The sequence below is a fragment of the Alexandromys fortis genome, unplaced genomic scaffold (assembly GCF_014885135.2).
Source record: "Alexandromys fortis isolate MF-2015 unplaced genomic scaffold, M_Fortis_MF-2015_v1.1 scaffold_232, whole genome shotgun sequence".
Classification (NCBI taxonomy): Eukaryota; Metazoa; Chordata; class Mammalia; order Rodentia; family Cricetidae; genus Alexandromys; species Alexandromys fortis.
In genome coordinates, this window is record NW_026068110.1 from 664,661 (window position 1) to 689,343 (window position 24,683).

At 49.2% G+C, this 24,683-nt stretch overlaps 1 protein-coding gene across 6 annotated transcripts in view; it reads right to left on the reverse strand.

Annotated features, from left to right (window-relative positions):
* Positions 1-87: 87 nt before the first annotated feature.
* Positions 88-24,683, reverse strand: part of Sctr (secretin receptor) — a 51,645-nt gene continuing 27,049 nt past the window's right edge. For 2 of the 6 annotated variants that reach the window (XM_050124465.1, XM_050124464.1), the window contains 9 exons: positions 18,534-18,631; positions 17,376-17,508; positions 15,779-15,932; positions 13,309-13,369; positions 12,671-12,740; positions 11,637-11,728; positions 10,282-10,408; positions 5,153-5,194; positions 88-4,085 (listed from right to left, as the gene is read on the reverse strand). In XM_050124465.1, coding sequence (XP_049980422.1) covers positions 3,915-4,085; positions 5,153-5,194; positions 10,282-10,408; positions 11,637-11,728; positions 12,671-12,740; positions 13,309-13,369; positions 15,779-15,932; positions 17,376-17,508; positions 18,534-18,631 — 948 coding nt within the window. In that variant the 3' untranslated portion in view covers positions 88-3,914. Of the gene's footprint in view, positions 4,086-5,152; positions 5,195-10,281; positions 10,409-11,636; positions 11,729-12,604; positions 12,741-13,308; positions 13,370-15,778; positions 15,933-17,375; positions 17,509-18,533; positions 18,632-24,683 lie in introns of all 6 variants that reach the window. The other 4 variants (XM_050124462.1, XM_050124461.1, XM_050124463.1 and 1 more) reach the window with 3 other exon arrangements.

Here is a 24,683-nt window from a genome sequence, read left to right on the forward strand (position 1 = left end):
CAGCAGTTAGTTCCAGGCTGGCTGCCCAGCTAAGCAAGGTTCACATCTGTTTCATGGATAGCCCTGGGATGTGGGCTGGAGGGGCCCTGGGACACTTTTTTTCTTGTCTCTGTGTATGTCTATGTGTGTACATGTTTTAACATGTGCACGGGTTCATGTATGTGTGGAGGTACATGTAATGCAAGTGTGTGCATATGGAGATCTGAAGTTGATATCTGGTCTCATCCTTAATTGCTTTTCTGCCTTATTCCTGAAGCAGGGTCTCAGTCAATCCCAGAGCTCACCTGTAAGACCAGTCTCACCAACCAGCTTGATCTGGAGATGCCCCGTCTGCCTCCCAGGCTGGAATTCCAGGTGACACCACACCAGCCAACATGTATATTGATTCTGGGGACCCAAACTCTGGTCTTCCTGCTTGCATGTCATGGGCTTTAATCGCTGAGCCATCCCCAGCCAGGACTTGAGGTTTCTAAGAATGGCCGAGTCCTCCACCTAAGGGACCAGTCAGTGGCTAGGACCATCTCCCATCGGCTCAAGGGAGCTTTGCACACATTTCCCTGGCTTAGCAGGATCCCCCCAGAAAGCCCTTTGACTAGTAGATTTTCAATCTGCTGACTTAAAGCCCCCCATCCTTTGTGTGGACCCACAGGTTCTGGTGCACCCCAGTTTCTGGGGGCTAGCTGTCCTCTCTCTGGGCATAGTTTGAAATCTTCCTTGAGCAAAGTCCCTGCACCAGTTTTCTAATGCAGCCTTCCGCGAGGCCAGTTTCGACTCGGGCAGGACTGTTTGTGAGACTCTCATTTGTAAGGGTCAGGTGACCTCAGCACCCGTTTCTGATCCTGGGACACATTTCAAAGAGCACACGCGTGCACTGCTGAACGCCACAGCGGGTGAGGGGAGAAACAGATGCTGAGTAATAATTAACAGCTTGCAGAGGACAGGTGGAGGTGAACGGGGTCACGAGCCTGTGGAGATTTCCATACTCCTGGAAGAACTGCTCTCTCTCTCTCTCTCTCTCATTCTCCCTGTGTGTGTATGTGTGTGCACATGTGTGCTTGTGTGTTCAGGTGCATGTGTGAGCACCAGTGTACGGAGGCCCGAGGACAACCTTGCCTGTGTTGTTTCTAGATGCCATCCACTTATTTTTTTAATCTTTGTGTGTGGGCGTAGGCATGCGCACACCATGGCACACAGGTGGAGTTCAGAGGTCAGTTCTCCCTTATGATCTTCACCTGCCCTTTGGTTTGCGACCGGGTCTCTTTGCTGGTCTCAGCCTGGGAGCTTCCAGGGATTTCCTGCCTCTCTTTTTTCAGCCTGCAAGTGCTGGGATTACAGATGTGGTCGCTACTGCATTCAGCTTTGTGTGGGTGCTGGGAATCCCAACACGGGTGGTCAGATTTGCATAGCAAGCATTTTTACCCACGGAAACATCATCTTGGCCCCATTTTGTTCAAGATGGTCTCTTTCTGGTCTGGAATTTGCCAGGTAGGCTGGGTTGGCTGGTCAGTGAGCTCCAGAGACCTCTGGCTCTCATCTCACCAAAGCTGGGATTACAAGCACATGCCACCATGCCCAGCTTTTTTTTTTTCTTCCTACATTGGTTCTAAGGATTGAACTCAGGCTCTTGCAAGGCAGTTGATCCACCAGCTGAGCCATCTCTGCAGCCCCCATATCTGTTTGCTCATCCTGTTGCCCCATTTCCAGTTTTTGCCACCCAGAAACAGGTGAAATGTGTTTTTTTTTTTTTTTCCTATCCTGTAAGGTTCTTTTCCCCTCCAGCTCCGAGTGGGCTTTTGGACTTTGCCCTGATCTTGTCATAAGGGTCCCTTCCAGGGCTAGGTGAACACACCTGTGATGCTGCTGGCACCACACCAAGGGCCTCCTATTCACCCATCAAATACTTCTTCACCACTGAGGGCCCATTTTATTTTGAGACAAAATGTTGCCCAAGCTGGTCTCTTCTTTGTGAGCTTAAGTGATCCTTCTGCCCCAACCTCCCCAAGTAGTTCTATTGTGATTTTGTATATGTATGAGTACATGTTCATGTGTGTACACATATATGTGTGAGGGGACACGGGCATGCAAGATCAACATTATGTGTCGTTCTCCAGGAGACCACATACCTTGCTTTTGAGACAGTGTCCTTCCCTGGCCTAGACCTCACCAAGTGTGCTTTCCTGGAAGGCCAGTAAGCCCCAGGGACTTCCTGCCTCTGGCTGCCCAGCACCGGGATTGGAGGCCTGCACAACCGCACCAGGCTTTTACACAGGATCCAGGAACTGAACCCAGATCGTCATCCACTTTACCTCTAAGTCATCCCTCCAGCCCCTCCTATAGTGAGCTTACATATCTTCATCTTACTTACTATTGCACATGCATGTATGGGAATGTACACATCATGGGCACATGTGGGTGTTGGAGAACAGTTTGTGGAGCTGGTCCTTTCATTCCGCCTTGACATAGGTTCCCAGGATCCAGCTGAAGCTGCCATGCTCGCTCACCATGAGCTTTCATGGGCTGAGCCACTTCTCTAGCCATGACTTTTAGGCATCTTTATTCCAGTTGAGATTCCTGAGACTACAAATGCTGCATCGGAACCACCGCCATCCAGGGACCTTGGAGACCCCAGAACTGGTTGTTTTGTTTTGCAGTGCTGAGGCTCACTCACATCCAAGGCCTGGTGCACTTGGGCAGGTGCTCTCTGACTGAGCCACACTGCCATCTCTACCTGAGGAGTTCATGGGGACTGTCTGGTTTTACCAAAACCAGAACTCACTGACCACTCACTCATCCTGGGTCTCAGCCTGGGAAGTGGTCCTGCAGCAGGCTGGAAGATGCAAATCGGAGGCCAGCTCTCCATTTCTGTTTAGGTTTCCCTGCTAGGTTGTGTTTGGAAGGAGATTCAAACACTTCATCCTCTTTCATCCACTTAGGGAGCCAGGGATTGCCAATGTGCCGGCATGGACGGCCAGAGTTATGGAAGCTTACAGTGCAGGGAGATGGGCCTCTGCCTGTTTGAGAGCTGGGAAATCACCACCCGCCTTGAAGCTCAGATCGTTAAAAGACTATGCATTAGCAGTCCATGGAGATGTAGCATAGCTGGTAAAGTGCTTGCCTGCTGTGCAAGAAGCTATGAGTCTGATTCCCAGGACCACATAAAGCAGGCTTGGTGGTGCACGCCTGCAATTCTAGCACTTGGAAATGAAGGCAGGAGGATCAAGTTCAAGGCCATCTTCAGCTAGGGATTAGTAGACCAGCCTGGGCTATAGAAGACACTGTCTCAAAAGAGCAACAAGACTTTCATATCGTGGCCAAGTATCTTGGGCAAGTTGTGGGCCTTCAGGGAGTTGTCTGCCGTTCATAGAGAGGATGGCTTACTTCCTGATGTACCTGTTTTCCACCAAGTCCTCATACATCAGAGATAATGGAAAAGGGGCTTCACAAGCTGAATTTAGCTTCTGTCCTGAATGCTCTATGAGAACTCTAGGGCAGACGAGATCAGCCTAAGGCCCAGGGGCTTGATTCCTCATATTTCCCGAGCTTTTAGGCTTGTCCTTAAAAGTGAGCTGGAACCTGGAGGCAGGGAAGCTCCCTGCTCCTTCAGGGAGAAGCTGGAAAGCGGTGTAGAACATAAGCCTTCCCCGGGTGGCAAAAGATCGACACACAGGGACTAGGGGGTTCTGGATGTCATTTATTCCCTTGCCTCCTCCGGAGCCACTGAATCACTCTCTCAGAAGAATAAGAAAGACCAAATCACAGACCTGTTTCTTGCTCCATGGTGACCCAGTCTCAGTGCTAAGGAAGCTCAGACCTGGAGGAAGGCCTCTCAGCCACTCAAACACAGAAGAGCAGTTGGAAGAGAACCGTCCTATTGAGTGTCCAGCTCTGTGTCCACTGCCCGTCCTGCTGCAGCCTCAGATGATGCTGGCCCTGGGGGTGCTCCGGCTCTGCTCCGAGGTGCTGGCCTTAGTGCCGTGGGTGGTACCGCTGGTGGCATTGCTGAAGGAGTTGCTGAGGGCCACAGGGCGTAGCGGGAACTCTTGGAGGTGCCACTGGCGCCATTTTTTCTGAACTTCTAGCTGCACCTGCCCAAAACCAGCCATCAGCTGCAGCAACTGCTCGAGAAGGTAGCTCAGGCCTCTGCCTAGACCCTGGCTCACTGATGAGCCCAGCTGTCCCTACTCTCATGGCCCTGCTGTGCCCCTTCCCTATTGGTCTCTGACTGACCATTCCTGCCCCATGTATGGAAAAGGTACTGAGGGCCTTCTCTACCCTGGGCACTAGTACATGGCATCTTTAAATTTTAAAATTATTTCTTTACTTATTTAGAGAGCGATAGATGTGAACACACATGCATGCCATGACATTCTTGTGGGGGTCAGGGGACACCTTGAGCTCTCCTTCCACATCTCCTTGAGTTCTGGACAGTACCCCCCATTTTCTAACACTGCGTTCCTCAGAAAAGGTGGGAGAATTGTTCCACAAACTGCAGAGTCAGGTGTCCAAACCTGCACGCTTGCTTCCATACCCCCTTACCCCAGTCTGGAGTCCATCCGCGATCTGAGGGTTTGCTCTTAGACATTCCTCTAGGGTCCTCAAGAGAACACTTGAACCTCTGAAGTCAGCTTTGATGCTTGATTTTGGGGAAACATCTGAGGTCACTCCCATTCAAGTGTGAACCAGACAGATTGGTCAATAGCCACAGAGACACTTGGCCTGTGTGCACTACCAATGTAGCCAGGGTCAGAGGCTGGAGCTTCATATCCTGAACCCTCAGTCTCTGCCCAAGCATGGGGCAGTTCCAAGTGACCCACTTCACTCATGGGAAGACTGAGCTCTGGGTGGCAAGTGACCCAGGACCCTCCCAGAGCCGGCAGCAGAGCTGTCGGGAACTTGGGTTTGAGTGGGGTCTGGGCTCATCTGGGTTTGCTGAACTTGCTCATGGAGTTTGGTAAGGAACACTTCACAGACCCAGTACGGACCCACGGAATCTATTTCTGCTGGTTCTGTCCTGAGGACATTGCCCAAGATGTGATCTATCACCAGACGACTCTGCCAAGCAAGCAGGCCTACCTCAGCCCCCTTCTCATTCTCCTTGGCTGGTCAGCGGGGAGTCCTGTACTGGAATTCAGTGGTTCCCCAGGACACTCACCTCTCCATTGAGGAAGCAGTAGAGGATGGCGACCACCAGCCCCTAAAGAAGGAACTGTGTTAGTCTGTGGTTGGAGACTTTTCCTTCCCACCTGCTCCGGCCTGAATCCTTGAGAGAGCACACACATGCGCAACACACACACACACACACACACACACATACACACACACACACACCACCTCCTCCACCCTCACTCCTTAGGACCTTTCAGCCTTGGAGAATTCCCTGCTTTGGGGCACTGATCTGCCTGCCTGCCTTCAACATAGGCAGAAGTCGTTTTCATTTATTGATCCTGAGACCTAACATGTGACCTCCAACTCCTGTGTCAGGGACGATAAGGGAAGAGCTTCTGACTTGGGCCCTTATTAAAGGATCCTAGGTCTCTGGAATTGGTGAAGAGTGCCATCCAGGATAGCAGAGGTAGGAGGCCCCTGTAGAATCACCCCCATCCCCTTATGAGGGGCAGGGTCACTCCAGTGGGAGATCCTGGGCTCACAAGAAAGGTGATAAATTCATGCTGGAGAACAGACATGTGGTGAGAGCAAAGTATGCGTGAGTGCAGGTCTGTAGCAGGTGTGGGCAGCTCTGGAGTCGAATGCAGGTTTGTAGCAGGTGCAGGCAGCTCTGAGGTCGAGTACAGGTGTGCTAGCAGGTGCTGGCAGCTCTGGAGTTGAGTGCAGGTCTATAGCAGGTGTGGGCAGCTCTGGAGTCTAGTGCATGTTTGTAGCAGGTGCGGGCAGCTCTGGGGTCGAGTGCAGGTGTACTAGCAGGTGCTGGCAGCTCTGAGGTCAGGTGCAGGTGTGCTAGCTGGTGAGGGCAGCTCCGGGGTCGAGTGTAGGTCTGTAGGAGGTGTGGGCAGCTCCGGGGTGGAGTGCAGGTGTGCTAGCAGGTCCTGGCAGCTCTGGGGTCGAGTGCAGGTGCGCTAGCAGGTGCAGGCAGCTCTGGAGTTGAGTGCAGGTCTGTAGCAGGTGCTGGCAGCTCTGGGGTTGAGTGCAGGTCTGTAGGAGGTGCGGGCAGCTCCGGCAGCTCCGGGGTCGAGTGCAGGTGTACTAGCAGGTGTGGAAGCTCTGGGGTTGTCGGGTGCAGGTGTGTATCGGGTGCGGGCAGCTCTGGGGTCCAGGCTGTGTCTCCTGACTTGGAGGGGTGGAGTTTATCTGGACCTTTTCTCAGAGCTCCTGTTTTCCTGATGATATTCCCTGGGTCGTCAGTCTGCAATGCCTGCAGAGCCGTGAGTGATGTGTGTTGGTTGCTACTGACTGTCAACTTAGCAGAGGCTAGGATCATCCTAGAGGAGAACCTCTGAGCATTCCTTTTAGGGGTTTTCTAGATTAACCAAGGTGGGAAGACTCTCCCTAAACACAGGGGGGGGGGTCTACTCCATCCAGTAGAGAGAAAGTCAGCTGAGTACCACAATGCCACCAACTGCCTCAGGTCCTGCCACCAAGGCTTCACCATCATGGGCTGTACCCTAGAACTGTGGGACAAAGCAAAGCAAAGCCTCCCTCCCTCCTTTCCCTACACAGTTCCTGTCAGGGTGTTTGATTACAGCAATGGGAAAGTAGCTATCCACACAGCACTTGCTCCCTCCCTCCCTCCCTCCCTCCCTCCTTCCCTCCCTCCCTCCCTCCCTCCCTCCCTCCGTCCCCCCCTCAGAGCCCGCCTCACCATCCTGCCTTCCTCACAGGCCTGCCCTCCACCTCCCCTCTAGAGGCTTCCATATATAGCTTAAAACATCAGCTGGCCTGGCCTCTTTGCTCTAGCCTTTAGCTGCTTGTCACATTGAAGGACCCCAAAGGGCAATGGACCTGCCAGTGCGTGGTGGGCTTAATATGTACACGTGTTAGGGGATATGGGCTTTGTGAAGTGTGTGTGTGTGTGTGTGCACATGAAGCACACATGTGCAGACTGATGAAGGCCTGAAGTCAACAAGTCAGCACAGGTCTTTACCCCTAATCAGGCCTCCCCAGCTTCCTGAGACAGGATTTCTCACTGATCCCAAGGCTCTGAACAGCTAGGCCACTGGCTAATGAGCTCCTAGGATCCACCTTGTTTTGCTGGTACCCCACCCCAGCTTTTTATGTGGGTGCTGGGGATTCTAACTCAGGTCCTCATCCTTGTGCAGTGAACACTTTGCCCACTGAGCCATCTCCCCAGGCTGGTTTTGAAGGGGGCAGGACTTGAACCCATGGTCCAGGCATGCTAAACTCATGTTCTACCATGGAGATACAAAGCCAGAACAATACTTGTGAGTTCTGTTGTTATAGTAGGTGTATATAGTTTTTCTTAGAGATTTACTTATATTTATGTGCAGTTACGTATATCTGTGGATATATGTGTATACCACCTGTGCTCGGGTACCTGCAGGGGTCAGAAGAGAGCACCAGATTCCCTGGAACTAATTATAGGCAATTGTGAGCACCTAACAAGGATGCTGGGAACCAAATTCATATCCTCTGCAAGAGCAATAAGGACTCTTAACCGCTTAGCCATCTCTCCAGGCCATGGCCCCATCTCTCTCTCTCTGTCTCTCTCTCTCTCTCTCTCTCTCTCTCTCTCTCTGTCTCTCTCTCTCTCTCTCTCTGTCTCTCTATCTTTATCCCTGTCTCTCTCTTTGGTTGGTAGATGCAGGTTCATTCTGTTATTCTCTTCACTTTGGTATGAGGGAGAAACTTTGATACATTTGTATATGAATACACATACATATCTATGGGTACATATACATATTTAATAATTTGTATACATAAGAACATGCACACACGTGGGGGAACAGACTCTCACAAGCCTCTGACTTGCTTGGAACTTGCAATATAGCACAGGCTGGCCTAGAATGTGAAGCTATCTTCCCAACTCAAGGGCTGGGACTGCATGTGTGTACCACCAGGCCCAGCTATTTACATGCTTCTTATGGCCTTCTCATTTATAAGCAAGTCCATGGGACATTAGGAAAGTGTTCTTGGTGGGGTTTTTTTTATCTTCCCAGTTCTGGGGACAGGAAGTCCCTATCTTCATGGAGAAGCAGCCCTGGGGTCCCAAGCTCTTTGAATGCTTATTACCTACTTTGGTGGTCAAGCTAAGTCCTTCCAAATGCCCAAACCTCAGAGTCCCCAATGAGATGAGTCATAGTGAGACCACTATTAAATGTGCAATAGGACCAAGGTACAGGCAGAGGCTCTGCTCAGGGAAGCTTCTCAGAGGAAGCACAGGGACAGCCTGAGGTTGGGTTTGAAATAGCAGAGAGGTCCTGACTCACTGTGTCCCCTGTGAGCTGTCTTCCCTGGAATCCGGAGCAGTGGCAGAAGCTCAGTTTACCAAGAGCAGAATCCAAGGGACAAAGGGGGAGTGGAGGCCTCACTCTGAGGCTAAGACCTCCCTATTGGGGTGGGGGGGCTCTGCTAGAGTCTCTCTGCAAGGAAGACTTAGTGGGGGTGGGATGGGGGCTGGGGGCTGGGTGTCCTCAAGCTCTAGAACAGAATCACAAGGCTTCTTTAGGCAGTGGGTTTGTTTTCAATGGTGTGTGTGTCTGTCTCTCTGTCTGTATATGTGTATGAACACATGCATGCTCAGGTTGTACTAGGGATGGAACCCAGGGTCTCAGGCATGCAGGCAAATGCTCTTCCAGTAAGCCTCAAGCCATATTCACTGGCTTTCATCTAATAGATACTATAAGTCTTGAAACAAACTGTTCTTTCTTTGGCTTCTGGAAAGCTCCAAACTCAGGCTGACCTCAAAATTGCTATGTTGTGAAGGGTGACCTCGACTCCCACCACCTCCTCCCAAGTGCTTGGATTACAAAGTACACTACCACACCGGGTGTATAGTTTTTTCCACTGATAAGTCATCTACATATTTTTTTCTCCATTGGTTGTTGCTAAAAGTGACTTTATGTTATTTTTGGAAAGAATTTATTGGCTCCAAGCAAATAAATAAAGTAACAATGTGAAGCTCGAGATTCCAATTAGGGTTTCTTCTTACCCATTTCTGTTAGTGTTGCCTTAACTTCATAACATCTTGGTGGATTAGAGGTGGTGACCTCCCCCACCTCCTGTCAAAAGAGTCTGGTTAAAAACCCAACATACTGAGGCCGAGAAGATGGCTCAGTGGTTCCATTTAAAACAGTCACTGTGTGGCACACCAGGGAGACAGTGATTGGCAGGTCCCTGGGCTGGCAGGCCAGCTAGAATGGTCTGGTCTACTTGATAAGTTCCAGGCTACAGAGAGATCCTATCTAAAATGCAAAAAGCAAAACAAGGGCAAAAAAAAACAAGGTGGACAGTCCTGAGGAATGTTGTCCCCTGACACACACTTTCACACGCACGCACACCCACACAAGTCCAGCATCCTCCTGCCACCCACTCCCACTTCCTGCTCCTTAGGGGTAACTTGAGTACAGCCTGAACACTCTTAATTTTTTTTTCAATAACATGCTGATGTTGCGAGTTTCCAGTTTCTCAGTTTTAGACATTTCCTCTGGACTTCCCAGTGAGAAACAGAGGGGGCTCCTCTGCCTGCCTGTGGCTTTACACAGTGTGTCATTGTGGTTGCGAATGTGCTACCCGTGTGGTTGTGTAAGTCTTTGTCCATCATGCTCTGTCGATTTTCTCTTTCCTTCTCCCAGGAGTCTACCTCCCCCATTCCCATGCTTTTACTGTTGGAGACTCAAAATCAGTTGGCATCATGAGGTCCTTCCCAGTGGCCTTGGGTCGACACTGTGTGGGACTGCCAGGCTTGCTATCTCTGCAGCCTCATTTCTCTCAAAGGAAACTGAAAGCTGGTGTGTGTGTGTGTGTGTGTGTGTGTGTGTGTGTGTGTGTGTGTACACGTGTGCAGATGAACCTATGTGCACAGATGTGGAGGTCTCAGGTGTCCTTTGACTTTTTGTCATGGGGTCTCTCATGGACCTGGAGCTTCTCCAAGTAGGCTAGGCTGGCTCACTGATGAACTCCAGGGATTGCTTTGTCTCTGCCTCTGTCTCAGCATCGATGGGATTAGAGGCACACACTCCCACACGTTTTCTGTAGGATCTGAGGATTGATCTCAGTTCCCATGCTTACAATGCCCATGCTCCCCTAACTGAGCCGCTGCTCTAGTCCTGAGGAGCCCTCTTTTAAGTCACGATCCCCAAAACTTACCTGGAAGGAACCCAGGGCCAATTCAAAGAAGAGCTGGACTTCCATGGCATCCTCTGGAGAGAAGGCGAAGATGATGTAGTGGATGCCGAAGAGGGGGATCAGCAGGAGGGTGGACTTGGCTAGGCGCCTGGGGACACAGGGTACGCTGCCACTCCTGATCTGCTCAAGCCCTCCTCACACAGAGCTCAACCCTTCAGGGGCCTGATTGTTTTAAGTTATGCTGCAATGTTTCAAGATACTTTTTCAATTTGTTTTTTTTTTTTTTTGTTTTCTGGATCTATCTATTTATCTATCTATCATCTATCTATCTATCTATCATCTATCTATCTATCATCTATGTCCCTATCTCCCTACTCTCTCTCATCTACCTATCTATCAACTATCTATCTATCTATCTATCTATCTATCTATCTATCTATCTATCATCTATCTATCATCTAATCATCTATGTCCCTATCTCCCTACTCTCTCTCATCTACCTATCTATCAACTATCTATCTATCTATGTATCTATCTATGTATCTATCTATCTATCAATCATCTATCTTTCATCTACCTGTCTAACTTTATCTGTCATCTATTTGTGTATCTACCAGTCATTTATTTATTATTTATCAATTATCTTTGTATGTACCTGCTTACCTATCATGTATCAATCAACTATTTATCACCTATCTGTCATCTTTGAAAGTTTGTATCTATATCTATCATCTATCTATATACCTATGTGTCATCTACCTATCTACCCTCTTATCTATAATGTATAATCTGTTTTTTTTGCAGTGTTAGATGTGGAACCCCAGCCCTCACTCATGCTAAGCAAGTATCCCATTATAGAACAACATCTCCAGCACGTTTTCATTTTGCAAAATCTCCAAAGTCCCATGCGCTAAACACCCAGGCACAACACTGGCCAGATGCATGACCAAGCCTCAGTGCTCCTGGTCTCCCCCTCTATCAGTAACATAAATCAATAAGCACTCAACAGATTCACTAGCGGATAAATCAGACGCCTGTGCTAATGCTGCTGTGCTCAGCAAATGAGGAGACAGGAGAGGGCCTTGCCATGCCCTTTCTACCCCACCTCATCTCAACACCTCCTACCCACTCCCTTGCCCTCCCAGCCTTGCAGGGCTCAGATCTATACTTGTAGGGCTCCTGTCTGGTTTCATAGGTTTCCCTCCCCACAGTGTCTGAGGCTTCATATTCAGGTGTATTTCCTCCCACCCACCCCAGTCACACTACAGGTATGCCCCAGGCCTGCCTTTCTGCTTAGCATAGTGGGGTAAACAGCAGGTGCTCAGTAGATGTTCGCCGACTGTCCCAGCATGCCAAGCTTTCTGCCTTACACTTACTTATACTGGTTCATTTCATTTCCTCTTGTTTCTTGGGTTCTAAGTTTTCTCATCAGGATTCTTAGAATGTTTATGAAAAAGATGAAATTGATCTGCAAGGCACAAGGCAGAGGTCAGGCTAAAGTTGTCCTGGCCCTGACCCCTAGAGCTGGGGACAGGAGAGACACCACAGCCAGGAAGACAAATCGTGGCTGTTCACCCTGCAGCCAGAGTCCCAGTGACACCTAAATCCAGAGACAACAGCTGGAAATGACACACACTGCCATCCGGGTTCAATGGCCCACACTTCTACACAATGCCAGCCAGATCACTCACCCTTGGGGCTTGTAATCCCCTGAAAATCTCGATGAATAAAGGTTTGACTGAGCCTTGGAGTCCACTTTTTATTTTATTTTTAGTTTATATCTGTGTTTGCACATGCTTTCACTTGCGAGCACACACACAGTGCACACACGGGCATACACACATGCATGTGTGCACACATGCACGTGCACACACGCACACACACACACACACACACACACATGCCTGCAGAGGTCAAAGGCTAACTTGCATTAGTCGCTTCACTGTTCCACTGCAGGTTCTGGTGATGGAACTCACTCCAGTGGTGAGGTTTGCACAGCCCTGAGCCTCCATACCAACCCCCACTTTCCTCCTTGATAGAGCATGCTACCACACAGCTCAGACAAGCCTCAGACTCTCAATTCTCCTGCCTCTGTCTCCTGAGTGCTGAAACATACTTGGGAAGGATTCGATCTTCGTTTTGTTGGTAGTGGGTTGCTTTTGAGGGGGGTATTTATCTCAAATCTCTGAGCTCTAGGTCCTAAAGATAGGGTAAATGACTCCTGACAGGCCTGACCCACTCCCTCCTCCACTCCTTAGGGGACAGCCTGCCTGCCAACCTCTGGAATCCTGTCGTTTCTACCCTCCTGGTACCCGCTGAGCACTCAGGCTCCAGGATCTCCTACCCTCTGTTTCTCACGAGTCCAGTGTTCCCCTGCTTGTCCCCAGCTCAGGAGAGGATGGCCACTCACCAGGATGGACAGAATCACAGGCCCTCGAATGAGCCACCAGATGGAAGGGTTGGAGTTGATGTCCCAGCATCTAAGGAAGAGAAGCAAGTGTTGGGCATCATTAGGAGTGGAGAGCTGACTGACTGGCAGACATGTTTCCCAGTGCCACCCTCGGAAGGAAGACTGTGTTTATGTCTTTAGCCCTCACACTTGTGCCCACCACCATTAAGATCTGTTCCTCTCAGGGCTGGAGAGATGGCTCAGTGGTTGAGAGCACATACTACTCTTGTAGAGAACCTGACTTCAGTTCCCAGCATCCATGTAGGACGACTCACAACTACTGTAATCCTAGATCCAGGGGATCCAGTGGCATCTTTGGCTTCTGTAGGCATCTGCACTCACATGCACGCATCTGCACACATCTGCACATATCCACATAACTAACAAATTCTTTAATCCTAAAGATACATCTGTCCTCTCTGCTACATCCAGTTAACGCAATGCTGGAATCAAACTCTGAGCTTCATGCGTGCTAGGCAAGCATGCTACCTCTTGAGCCAGTGTGAGGTTAGCTGAATTCCCAGCTGCAGGGCCAGCTGCTGTAGAGACTGACTGTAAAATGTTGTGCTGTGTGCTTGCTCCTCCTCCTACCAGCTTACCCGATGTCTTCCAGAAAGTGCCGGGTGATAGCCCATGAAGCAACAAAAATGGCTGGAGAACCTGAAGGCCAAAACAAAAGGGAGGCACAGTATGATGTTTAATGTTGACAGTAGCCTGGTGAAATTTAGAATGACAGAACAGATAGGACTCTGGGTGTGTCTTCAGGGAACTATCTAGGTAAGGCTAATTGAGGCAGGAAGACCCACCCCAAATGTGGGCAGCACCGTTCCATGGACTGGGGTTCTGGGCTGAATAAAAAGGAGAAAGTGAGCTGAGCACCAGTGTTCATCCCGCTGCTTCCTGACTGTGGATGCCATGTGCGCAGCTGCCTCAGGTTCCTGCTGCCCTGCCTGCGTGGCCATGACAGACTGTCCCCTCAAACTGTGAGACAAACAGTCCCTTCTTAAGCTGCCTCTGTCCGGATATTTTCCCACAGCAGCAAGACAAGCAACTAATCCAGGTAGGGGAGAGAGAACTCAGGCACAGTGAACGGACATTTGTCCTTATCCGGGTACCAGGTGGATGACAAGGTTTGGTCGCCATGGAAACCCTCTTTATCATCTTGCATCAGTGTGCAGCCACATGCTACTATCCTAAGAACTGCAGTGGGTTTTTATGGAACCTGAAAGCCACTTGGGGTTAGGATACTCCCAGGAGCCTGGGCCAGATTCCTGAGGACTTCTGGGAGAGAAGGCACATGGATGCAGTTTGGTGAGGCCCTGGTTTGAAATGGGATATACCCAGCAGAATGGGGAAGACAGAGAATCCAGCTGGTGGAAAACGCATTGACTTTGTTAAAGAATTGACTCATAAACCTTGTCGTTTGGGGCTGGGGAGATGGCTCAATGGGTGAGAATGTTTTCTGTGCAGTCAGGAAAACCTGAATCTGAATTCCCAGAAGCCACATAAAAAGCTGGCACCGCTGTCCTGGAACTAGTTCTTATTGAACAGGCTGGCCTTGAACTCACAGAGATCCATCTACTCTGCTTCCTGAGTGCTGGGATTAAAAAGGCATGTGACACCACTGCCCAGTGCTATACAGTAATTATAAAAAATAAACTGTGAAAGTTTAAAAAAAAAAAGCTGGCACTGGGGCCCCACAACATTAGGTCTGGCTATTTGCTTTGCTTTTTCTTTGAGACAATCTCATTTAGCCCAGGCTAACCCAGAACTCAATATGTAACTGAAGACGGCCTTGAACTCCTGATTTTCAGCCTCTACTTGTTGAGAACTGAGATTACAGGTGTATGCACCACCATGCTGGGTGCTGGAGCCCGAACCTAGGACTTTGTGCATGCTAGGCAAGCACTCTATGCTCTGACTGTTTGAAGAGATGAGGTTTCACTGTGCTGTCTAGTGGCCTCCAACGCCTAGACTCAAGCCATCCTCCTGCTGCAGCCTCACAAGTGGCTAAGGCCCCAGGAGTGCACCGCTGTGCCCAGCTTCTTAGGAGTGCATTGCTGTGCCCAGCTTTCTTCGTTTTTCACTGTGGCTCATTCAATGATTCTCACAGGTTTGCTGAGCTACACAATGGATGGAGAGAGGTCAGGCACCCAGACTACTCTATTTTTAGATCTCTAGTAGGCAAATCTCTACCTCACTCTGCTCCCCTGACTCCAACCAAAGGCGTTAAAGGATGCTTTTCTGAATAAACTGAATGACCCTAGACAAAGGCCGAGAAACAGGGCTGCTGAGATGGCTTGTTTGTTCCCTGGACTCGGGAACTGACTCCTGCAAACTATTCTCTCACCTCTACATGTGTACTGTGACATGCGTATGTATATGCACAACACACGCAAACACACACACACATACACACCTGTACATGATAAACAAATAAATGCAATTTTTAGTCCCCTGGGGGAATGGATAAGAATGGACTAAGTCATTCTTATCTATGAACAGAGAGCCAAGGTCACAGACGTCAGATTACAGCAAAAGCTGGAAACAAAACAACAAGAGAAAAGGAATTGAGGGGAAACAGATCAGACAGGGAGCAGAAGGAACCTGAACAAAAACAACCCCAGGGAGATCACAGGGAGTCAGGAAAGATAACATCTACAAGAGATACAGGATGCTGCCAATTGGGAGCATCCAGAGGACAAGAAAGAGGGCAGAGAAACAAATCTACGATTTCCAAGATAAACATTCAGTAGAAGAGTTGGAAGATAAAGGCAAGAAATATCCGGAAAGCAGAAGAAGCCAACAGAACCACAGGAGGCAGAGCGGGAACTTAGAATAAGGGAGGCTGTACCCGTGACTACAGAGCTTCCTCAGAGAATGAAGCCGGGGCAGAAGGGATGGTCTAAGAGGTAACGCAGGTCCAAGGACGTGGTCTGTCAGATGGCTCAGAGTTGCAGATTGATGGGTGGATGGATGGAGCTGCAACTAGAAACCGAGTCCTCCTGGCTCTCAGTTTAGCATCCTTTCCTGCAAACCACACACGCACAGCACCATGGACAGACATACCCCATCCGAGGAGCACAAAGGCCTGCAGACACTTCCTCTCTGAGAAGAAGGAGATGGCGAGGAGCGTGTGAAGGTAGAGGCCTTCCACCAGCAGCCACGCATAGTTGGCCATGATGCAGTACTGGAAGAAGATCATGACCAGCTTACAACCCACCTGGAAGAGATAGGCGCATGAGCCGGGGCTGGGTGGCCGAGCCTCCCTTGGGTAACTACTTCCAAAGAAAACAGCACCGCCTGGTAGGAGGCAGGTCTAGAGTGAAACTCAAGGGGTACAACTGTCTCCACAGGGCTCTGGAGATGCTCAGTGGGTGAAGGGTTTGCTGCACAGCCATGAGGACCTGAGTTTGATTCCCAGAACCCACATTTTTAAAAGGCAGATAGCACAAGCTTAAAATCCCAGCACTAGGGAGGTGGAAACAGGCAGATCCTGAGGCTCCCTGGCCAGCCAACCTAACAGATTTGGGGAGCTCTAGGTTGGTAACGGACATGGTCTCAAAGAATAAAAGAGGCAGAGGCTGTGGAAGGCTATCTGAGTTTGACCTTGTATCTCTGCGTGTATGTACACACTCATGCACATGCATGTGCACACACAGGAATGAACACACTCAAGGGTTCTCCTGAAGCTGTCCTTGGTCAGGAGACTAGGCCCACAGTGTTCTCTAGAGACTGCAAGCCCCCAGGTCCAGTGAGGATGACCTAGGATCTGCCAGAAATCAGGAAGTAGATTCCAATTGTGAACTGGCATTCCTTCAGAGAAAACCACCCGGTACTGACCAACGCCCTCATTTTCCAAGGAGAACATTATTGCCTAGGGAGAGAGTGGGGTGCTTAGTCAAAATTAACAAAACTACTTTTCCTCTTCTGAGTGTGCGTGTTTGCATGTGTGTGTGCACGCGTGTACTTTCCGGGAGATAAATAAAAAAGCAAAATCTCTCAAAATGAAAATAAAGTGTTTAATCTGCAGCCTTCTTCCTTGCCCAGAATATGGATGTGAAATTTGGAGGTGCAGCACCCATATTGCAACCCTGAGGTGAAAGCCTGAGGTTGAAGGCCCACATCCGGGCAGAACAGACAGAGGGCAAGACTTTGAGTCATTAGGAGTCTTCATCAGTGAGGGGCTTATGATGAGTGGTCAGGGATGCCAGGTGACACACAGAGAGAGTGCAGTGGCTTAAGCGGCATCTAGACAGTGAGAGGAAGAAAATCACTTAGGGAAATGAAGTTTTTCTAGAAGCCTGGGTGTGCAGATGTTCAGGCATGAATGCATTTTCCCCCTCCAGACTTTGCCATTTCGGGAGCTGGCAGGAGTCCAGGGAAGTCTGACCGCAGTTCTAGTTCCCAGGGTGGCTAGTCCACTCCTGAGCACTGGGAATTAATGGGGCCTCCACCAATTCCCCACACACATGACTGACATCATGTCTCCATGGCTGCGGAACCCTATGGAACCTTCCAGAACCTCCTGGAACCTCCACGTCCTGCCAAATACCACCTTTCCTCTGGAGCATCTGTGTGATCTTAATGGATGCTTGCAAGGAGGACGATAAGCTACGGGTTTTGGTCTTCTCCAAGGTCAGTCTAGGACACTTAGGCACATTACCCTACGGGCATCACAGTAGGTGACGTCATCTGAGGGGAAGAGTACCGCATCCTTGATGAAGTTGGACAGGGCTCTTAGGATGAAGGACACGAACAGGTGCATGTGGATGTAGTTGCGGGTGCAGTGCAGCCTCCTGTCAGAGAGAACATGGGGCTGCAAGACCATGGAGAGGGTCTGGTGTTCTCACGGGTCCCACCTGCCCTGCTCCTCCCCTGGCATGAGGAAACCAAAGCCCCACCACAGCCCTCAGGTCCTAGCTCTCTGTTAACAGAACCTGCACGAGGGCATAGGTCTCTAGGTGCCCGTGCACCCTGTGCTGTACTGAAGTCACAAAGGAAAAGATAGCCAGGCATAGTGGTGCGTGCCTGTAAACCTAGCACTTCGGCAGTGGAGACAGAAGGATCATCTCAAGTTCTAAGCTAGTAGGGACTACATGGTGAGACCATGACTCAAAATAGAATAGACCAGAGCAGAACAGATAACATGATCACTGGTTTTGTAACAGCAGCCTGTCTTCGCCCCTGACCAACCACTGCCACCAGTTCCTGGATTTTCTTCTGTGCTCCAGGGGCTGGAGGTTTGTTGCTGGCCCTCCCTGCCCTTATCTCATTTTGAGATACGATCTTATGCACCTTGGTCTGGCTTCCCCTTACCTACGTAGTCCAGGCCGACTATGACTTTCTGATCCTCCCACCTTCAGCTGGGGTGGCCACAGGGATGTGTCACCATGGCCAGCTGATAGAGAGCAGGGGATAGAATCCAGGGCCTTGTGTTTGCTAGGCAGGCCCTCTACCGACTGAACCACACCCCTCGACCCTCAAGAAAGCTTAAATAGGGAGTCTCCAACCTTTCAGCTTCTCTGGACTGTACTGAACAAAGAATTGTCTTGGCGTGCACATTAAATCCAACGACAGCCTTCTGGATTGGAGGACTTACACATGTTTACATACATTCATTTTGCATGACGTTGTATCAACACATTGTCATCTACAAATTTGCTGCTTTTGTGAGTTGTAAAAAATACATTTTAAGTTTCTGATTTTGTGTAGAGTCACATTTATAGCTATCCTGAGCTTCACAAGATGGCCAGGCAGCCCACCAAGACCTCCCTCATTCCATCCCGAGTAGTTAGGAAGACTTGAGGGCTGGGGGACTCACCGGAAAGAGCACAGGATGCTGAGGGCGACCAGGAGCATGGCCAAGGAGGAGCTGTAGCCTACAGTGTACATGACCTTGAGCTTCAGCAGGTACGCATGCTGCAGAGAGAGGCACAGGTCAGCTCTACCTGCCCATCCGGCCGTAGCCAGCCCTTCTGTGTCCCAGGGTACCAGCTTGTGGCAGCATTGGTCCCGACAATCTTGACTGCTATTCTGATGCCTGTTAGCAGGTCCCTTTACCAGCACTATGAATGCAAGACTTTACTGGATTACTTCCAGAGACAAGCTCCTCACTACTTTTGGAGGAAAGCATTTGGCATACAACAATGCAAAATACTGGAATTTTGTTTGTTTGCCCTTTGAGACAGGGTTTCTCTGTGTAGCTTTGGTACCTGTCCTAGGACTAGCTCTTGTAGACCAGGCTGGCCTCAAACTTACAGAGATCCGCCTGCCTCTGCATCCCAAGTGCTGGGATTAAAGGCATGCACCACCACTGCCCATGCTTGGCATAATTTTTTTTTTTTGAGAAAGGGTTTCATGTATCTCAGGCTAGCCTCAAACTTTCTATGAACTCAAACTTTCCTTGAACTCTGGCTCCTCCAGCCTCCACTTCCAAAGTGTTTGGATCACAGGTGGTGTGTGCTGCCATGCCTGGTTTGTATAGTGCTGGGAGCCAAACGCACAACTCTATGCACACAAGGCAAGCATTCTTTCAACTTAACTACACCTCCAGCTCTTTTTTTGTTCTGAGAAAGTGTCTCTCATATTCCAGGCTGGCCTTGAACACGGTATAACTGAAGATGACCTTGAACTCCCGATCCTTCTGCCTATACCTTCTAAGTGCCTGCATTGAAGGTGTGTGATATCCGTCCCCACCAGAATCTTGGTCTTGTTATTGTTTTCAAAGGCAAGGTTTCTCTGTGTATTCCTGGCTGTCCTTGTCCTCAAACAAGGCTGGCCTCTAACTCAGAGATTCCCCCTCTGCCTCCTAGTGCTAGGATTGAAGGTGTGTACCACCAAACCTGGCTCCGAATCCTTTTAAGTAGCCCTGAAGGTAGCTAGCTTTTGTGGTCCACCTATTAGTTCTTTCTTTCTTTCTAGAACCACCTAAAATCAATCAGTCTTCTAGATGAACGTGTTGTCTTTAGGAAATTTGTAAAGTTGTAATTGTACGCAATGCTTTGCCATTTTCAAATAAAGCTCCTCTTCCCACCATCCCTCTACAGCCTGCTCTGCATCCCTTGCCTATTTCTCGCCTCTCTCCACACCCGTCACCATTTCATTCACTTCACTCATTAAAACGGCAAGGTTTGTTGCTGCTCGGTGTCTTAAATGAGACACCCAGGGGCTGGAGCAGTGACTCAACACTCAAGAGAGCTAGCTTCTCTTTAGAACGCCCAAATTTGGTTCCCATATCTCCATCAAGCAGCTCACAACCACCTGTAAGTAATTCCAGTTCCTGGAGAACAGACACACACATCAGACCTCCAAGGGCACCTACACATATGCACATATATGTACAATACACATAAATAAAAATAAAATATCTCTAAATGGCAAAAAGAAGCACTTTACTATACAGCGCTACAAGGAAGACGCAGAGGAGCGCCACCTCGAACTATGCTCTACACTACCAGTGGTGTGACATTTACTCAGTCACCGCCTCCTCACACTGATGCAAAAATATTGCAGTAGAAAGGAATACTGAACCAAAAAGAGGCAAGACCTGCATTTAGGGCCAGGTACAATAGTCAAGGTGGGTCGAAGAAATGAACATTAAAATAGCGGTAATATTAACCAAATTGAGATATTTTTAAATTAATAATTCTCTACAAAGGTTAGAGTACAGTGGGAATGAAAACTGGTTCAGTTTTCAAGAAAAGAATGTGGAGATGCGTACTGAGGGCCTTTGAGATGGGTGCTTCTATCTTGTGACAGGGTCTCTCTTGTGGCTACCAAACTGGCTTCAGACTTGCTCTGTAGTTGATGGTGACCTTGAACTACCAGATTTCTTAACACTGCCTCCCAAGTGGTGTGTGATACCCTGCCAGGCTTTCAAGGTGCCAGAGCTAGAAGCCAGGGCTTCCTGCATGCTAGACAAGCACTCTGCCAAAGGACCCCCTGACCAACTCTCTAGGAGTTAATCCTAAAAACCCGAGTCAGCCTTCCATAGTCACAGGTTCTGTGTCTACATATTCAATGAACCACAATTTTAAAATGTTGGGATGGGGAGCTGTTTCCAGGCCGATGAGGTGGCTTAGTGGAAAAGGGTATTTGTCATCAAGGTTGACCCTCTGAATTCTACCCCTAGGACCCCCATGGTGGAAGGAAAGAACCAGGTTGTAAGTTGTCCTCTGACCTCCACACATGTGCCATGACACATGCCCCCAACATGGGATAAATAAGTGCAAAAATAAAAAACCAAGTTCTTTCTGTCCCGAGCATGTGCAGACACTGATCCTTGTTCTCATTCCCTAGAGACTCCAGTACCACTGTTCTAGGGCGCCCATGGTACATTCCGCACTGAGTCCTCTAGAGGTGGATTTGAGTACACGGAAGGATGTGCATAAGTGCCATGTGGATATTATGCAATTTTATGTAAGAGATTTGAGTATCTTCAGATTTGGGTGTACATAGGTTTCCCAGAACCAGTGCCGTGAGGACACTGAGGCACAAAAATTCTTAGAAAAATATTTGTTTATAAAGACATTTTTAAGATTATATTTATTTTTTTCTGTGTGAACATCATCAAGCCTGGAAGAAGCCCTTTTCTCCACTGTGTTGTCCATAAAGATGTTCATTACAGAACTACTGTGATAGAAGCTTCCAGCGCCCAACAGTAGAATGTTGTATGCTATCTTAACCTACATGTCTTTTTGTTTGGTTTTTCAAGACAGGGTTTCTCTATAGCTTTGGAGCCTGTCCTGGAACTAGCTCTTGTAGACCAGGCTGGCCTCAAACTCACTGACATCCACCTGCCTCTGCCTCCCGAGTGCTGGGGTTAAAGGTGTGTGCCACCACCGCCTGGCTGACCTACGCTATCTCTAATGGTCTTCCAGGGTTAAAGTAATGCTTCCAGTGAGATTTTAAAGAAGTCAGGACCTGTTCCTGGTGCACACAAAAACGGGAGACAGACTTAGAGCACTGTGTGATTTCAGCTATATGGACAGAAGGGTTGAATTATGATAGGTGGAAAATTTTGTGATCAGTGTGATTGGGTAGCTGGGGCTGGAGCTCGGTTTGCAGACTCCTTGCCTGGTATGGGAGAAGCCCTGGCTTCCATCCCCCGCACTTCAGAAAGTGGGTTTGGGGGTGAACAAGCAGGTAGAGGTTGAGGGGTCAAAAGTTCAGGTTCTTCCTGGCCACACAGAGATTAAAGCCATGTTTGACTACATGAAACCCTGACGGAAAAGGAATAAAGCAAGCCACTGGAATTCTCTATCTGGGCAAAACATTTTTGCTTTTAAATTGAATACCACATTCTGGGGGTCTTGCCTGGGACCTGCACTTGTATATCCTGTGATTAGATCTTATAATCACTTTTTCAAAATCTATGGAGCTGTGTAACATAGTGGGTTCGAGGCTAGCCTATGGTACACAAGACCTTGTCTTGGGGGAAATGGTATCAGCCAATCTGTGTGGTTCAATTTCTTATCTTCATTAAAAACAAGCTTGCGGTGAGCTGGTAGGGTTGCTCGTCGAGGGAAGACACTTTCAGACAGACGGTGGTGCAAGTTCAGTGCTTGGTTCCACGTAATGGAAGGAGAGAACAGATCGCTGCAGTGCCCACTGCTCCTCTGAGCTGGGGTACAGGAGCCAATCCCTCCCCCACAACACAAACAAAAAATGTGATCAAAATTTCTTTTAAAAAATGGTAAGGAGAGATGCGTCACATGGTAAGGCGACATGTCACATGCCAGCAAGACCTTGGTCTCCTGGTTCTGAGCAGAGTTGTAAGTTCCTTTCGTCCTCTTCTGTGCTGGCATTTTCTACAGTTGATGAGTGCTGATTAGTAAGCGAATAAAAGGGGAATTGCAGCTTTAAGGCACCAGATCTGTGCAGGGAGCCTTCCTGACTTAGCACAGCTAGGACTTGGGATGGGAACGGCCCACGTTCTGCAGCATCACACGGTAGACAGGAGGGAAACAAGCCAAGCTTCCAAACCCAAGAAGGCCAGCCCCTGAGCAAATGACTCAACTTCTTTGAGCTTCAGATTCTTCATCTTCAAAGCGGGAATCATATGTTCTCCCCTGCAGGCTGGCTGAAAACAGGAAGAAGCTACGAGATGGTCTGTGTCTACAATGCTTGGCATTCAGAAGCCCCTCGGCATGGGGTACTTCCCCCAGCACCATCCACCCTTCAGCGTGACTCAGCAGAGTCAAATGGTAGGAACTCTGAGGTGTGAGTTAGCCTCCAAAAATAAAAATGGGCTTATTTTCTCTTTCACTAATAGAATGCCATGTCGTTGGGAAGTCATGAGTGCAAGCGTGTTATTTTAGGAGGCACCTTAACGAATCTGGGTGCTTTGGGAGGACAGCGATCGGTTGCCTCACCCGGGGTGCACGGAAAAGCCAAGCGTGTGGGGTGGTAGCGTGCTGACAGTTTAGGAGGAAAGTATCAGCATGATTGACAAGATAAAATGTAAGACTCCCTGCGTGAGCCCTAGTGCAGGAAGCTTGCGTGCGTGTAGATTTCCACTCAGAATAAACAGGGACATTTTGGCATCAGATGACACTCTATATGAGGCCAACTGTGTGGGGTGGAGCCTCCCTTCTTCAGCAACTGTCCCTGAAGTCAAAGGCCACCTCTCGGGGTGATGAGAACTATGAAGGATGATGATCTGCCTTAGATTAATGACCCCTAAAGTCTGGGACACCAAAGAACCCTGTAGGGCTGGGAGGCGGCTGAGTTCCAGCCATATAACCTGGGCATGGTGCACACGCCTGTCATTCAACACAACGGAAGCAGGAGGATCAGATGTTCACAGTCACCTCAGCTACATAAGGAGTTTGAGGCCAGCCTGGGTGGGGAATGGTTGTGACTGGCAACAGTTTGGGGGGCTGGAGAGGGGATGACTGGTTCAGTAGGGGTGGAGTATCTCCTTCCTAAGATGACAGAGAGCTGATAGGATGTCTGTCTAGCAGGTTAAAAGCTCGGAGTTTGAGTCTTAGCACCACATACGTCAGGCACGGGGTAGCGAGCCTGTAATTCCAGTACTGTGGAGAAGAGGGAGGAGGAAAAGGAGTTCTGGGCATTATGGGCTATTTAGGGAGATTGAGGCCAGCCCGGACTGTCTGAGACTGCTTTTTAAAAAATTAAGGAAAGAAAGAGATCTGTGGAATATGACAAGTTCTTGGGTCAGCCTGGTGGTGTGCAATCCCAGCTCCCGAGGTTCATGCTCTTAACCACTACACCATGCTCTTTCCTTCAATTTGAAACTTGGCGCAGGGAGGCCCACACCACTGAGGGTGGCAGTCTGGTCTTGTGTTGCCCACACCAGTTCATGGGAGCCCAAGAAGGCACACGCTAACTGTGTGAAGTGTCCTGGCAGAATAATTTGTCCTATTCAGTACTAAGTGACCCTGAGCCCCGATTTCATACGTGTGAGGTCTGACCCCAGCATGACCCTGATTCCCAGGAGTTCTCATGTGACCCTTGTTCCCTCAGCTTCTAACATCTGCAGCTGTGCCTTGGCCCTAGAGGGCTCAGAGTCCAGGAACACCCCTGCTCTCCGTCCTGGGGCCTGGCAATGCCACCTGTTTGCTGTGCCCTCTACTCAGCTGACAGCAAGTGTTTCCTATGAAGAGACAGTAAATAGTTTAGGGTCAAGGTGTCACACGGTCTCCCCCAACTACTCAGCCCTGTCCCTGTCACACAGAAGCAGCCTTGCGATACTAATGGACTTGGCTCTGTACCAACAAAACTTCATTTGCGAAAGCTGCTCATGGCCCAAGGCCACAGTCTGGCAATCTTTGTTGTGAGTAGGTGCCCTAGACAATGTAGACACTTAAGGGGCATCTGTTACCTAGTCTTTCTATCAGTCTAAGCCCACTACTGACATTTGTCAATACTCTAGTGACACATGCCTGGAAAGGGGACGGGAAAAGAAAGAACGGAAAAAATGAAGGAAGGAAGGAGGGAGGGAGGGAGG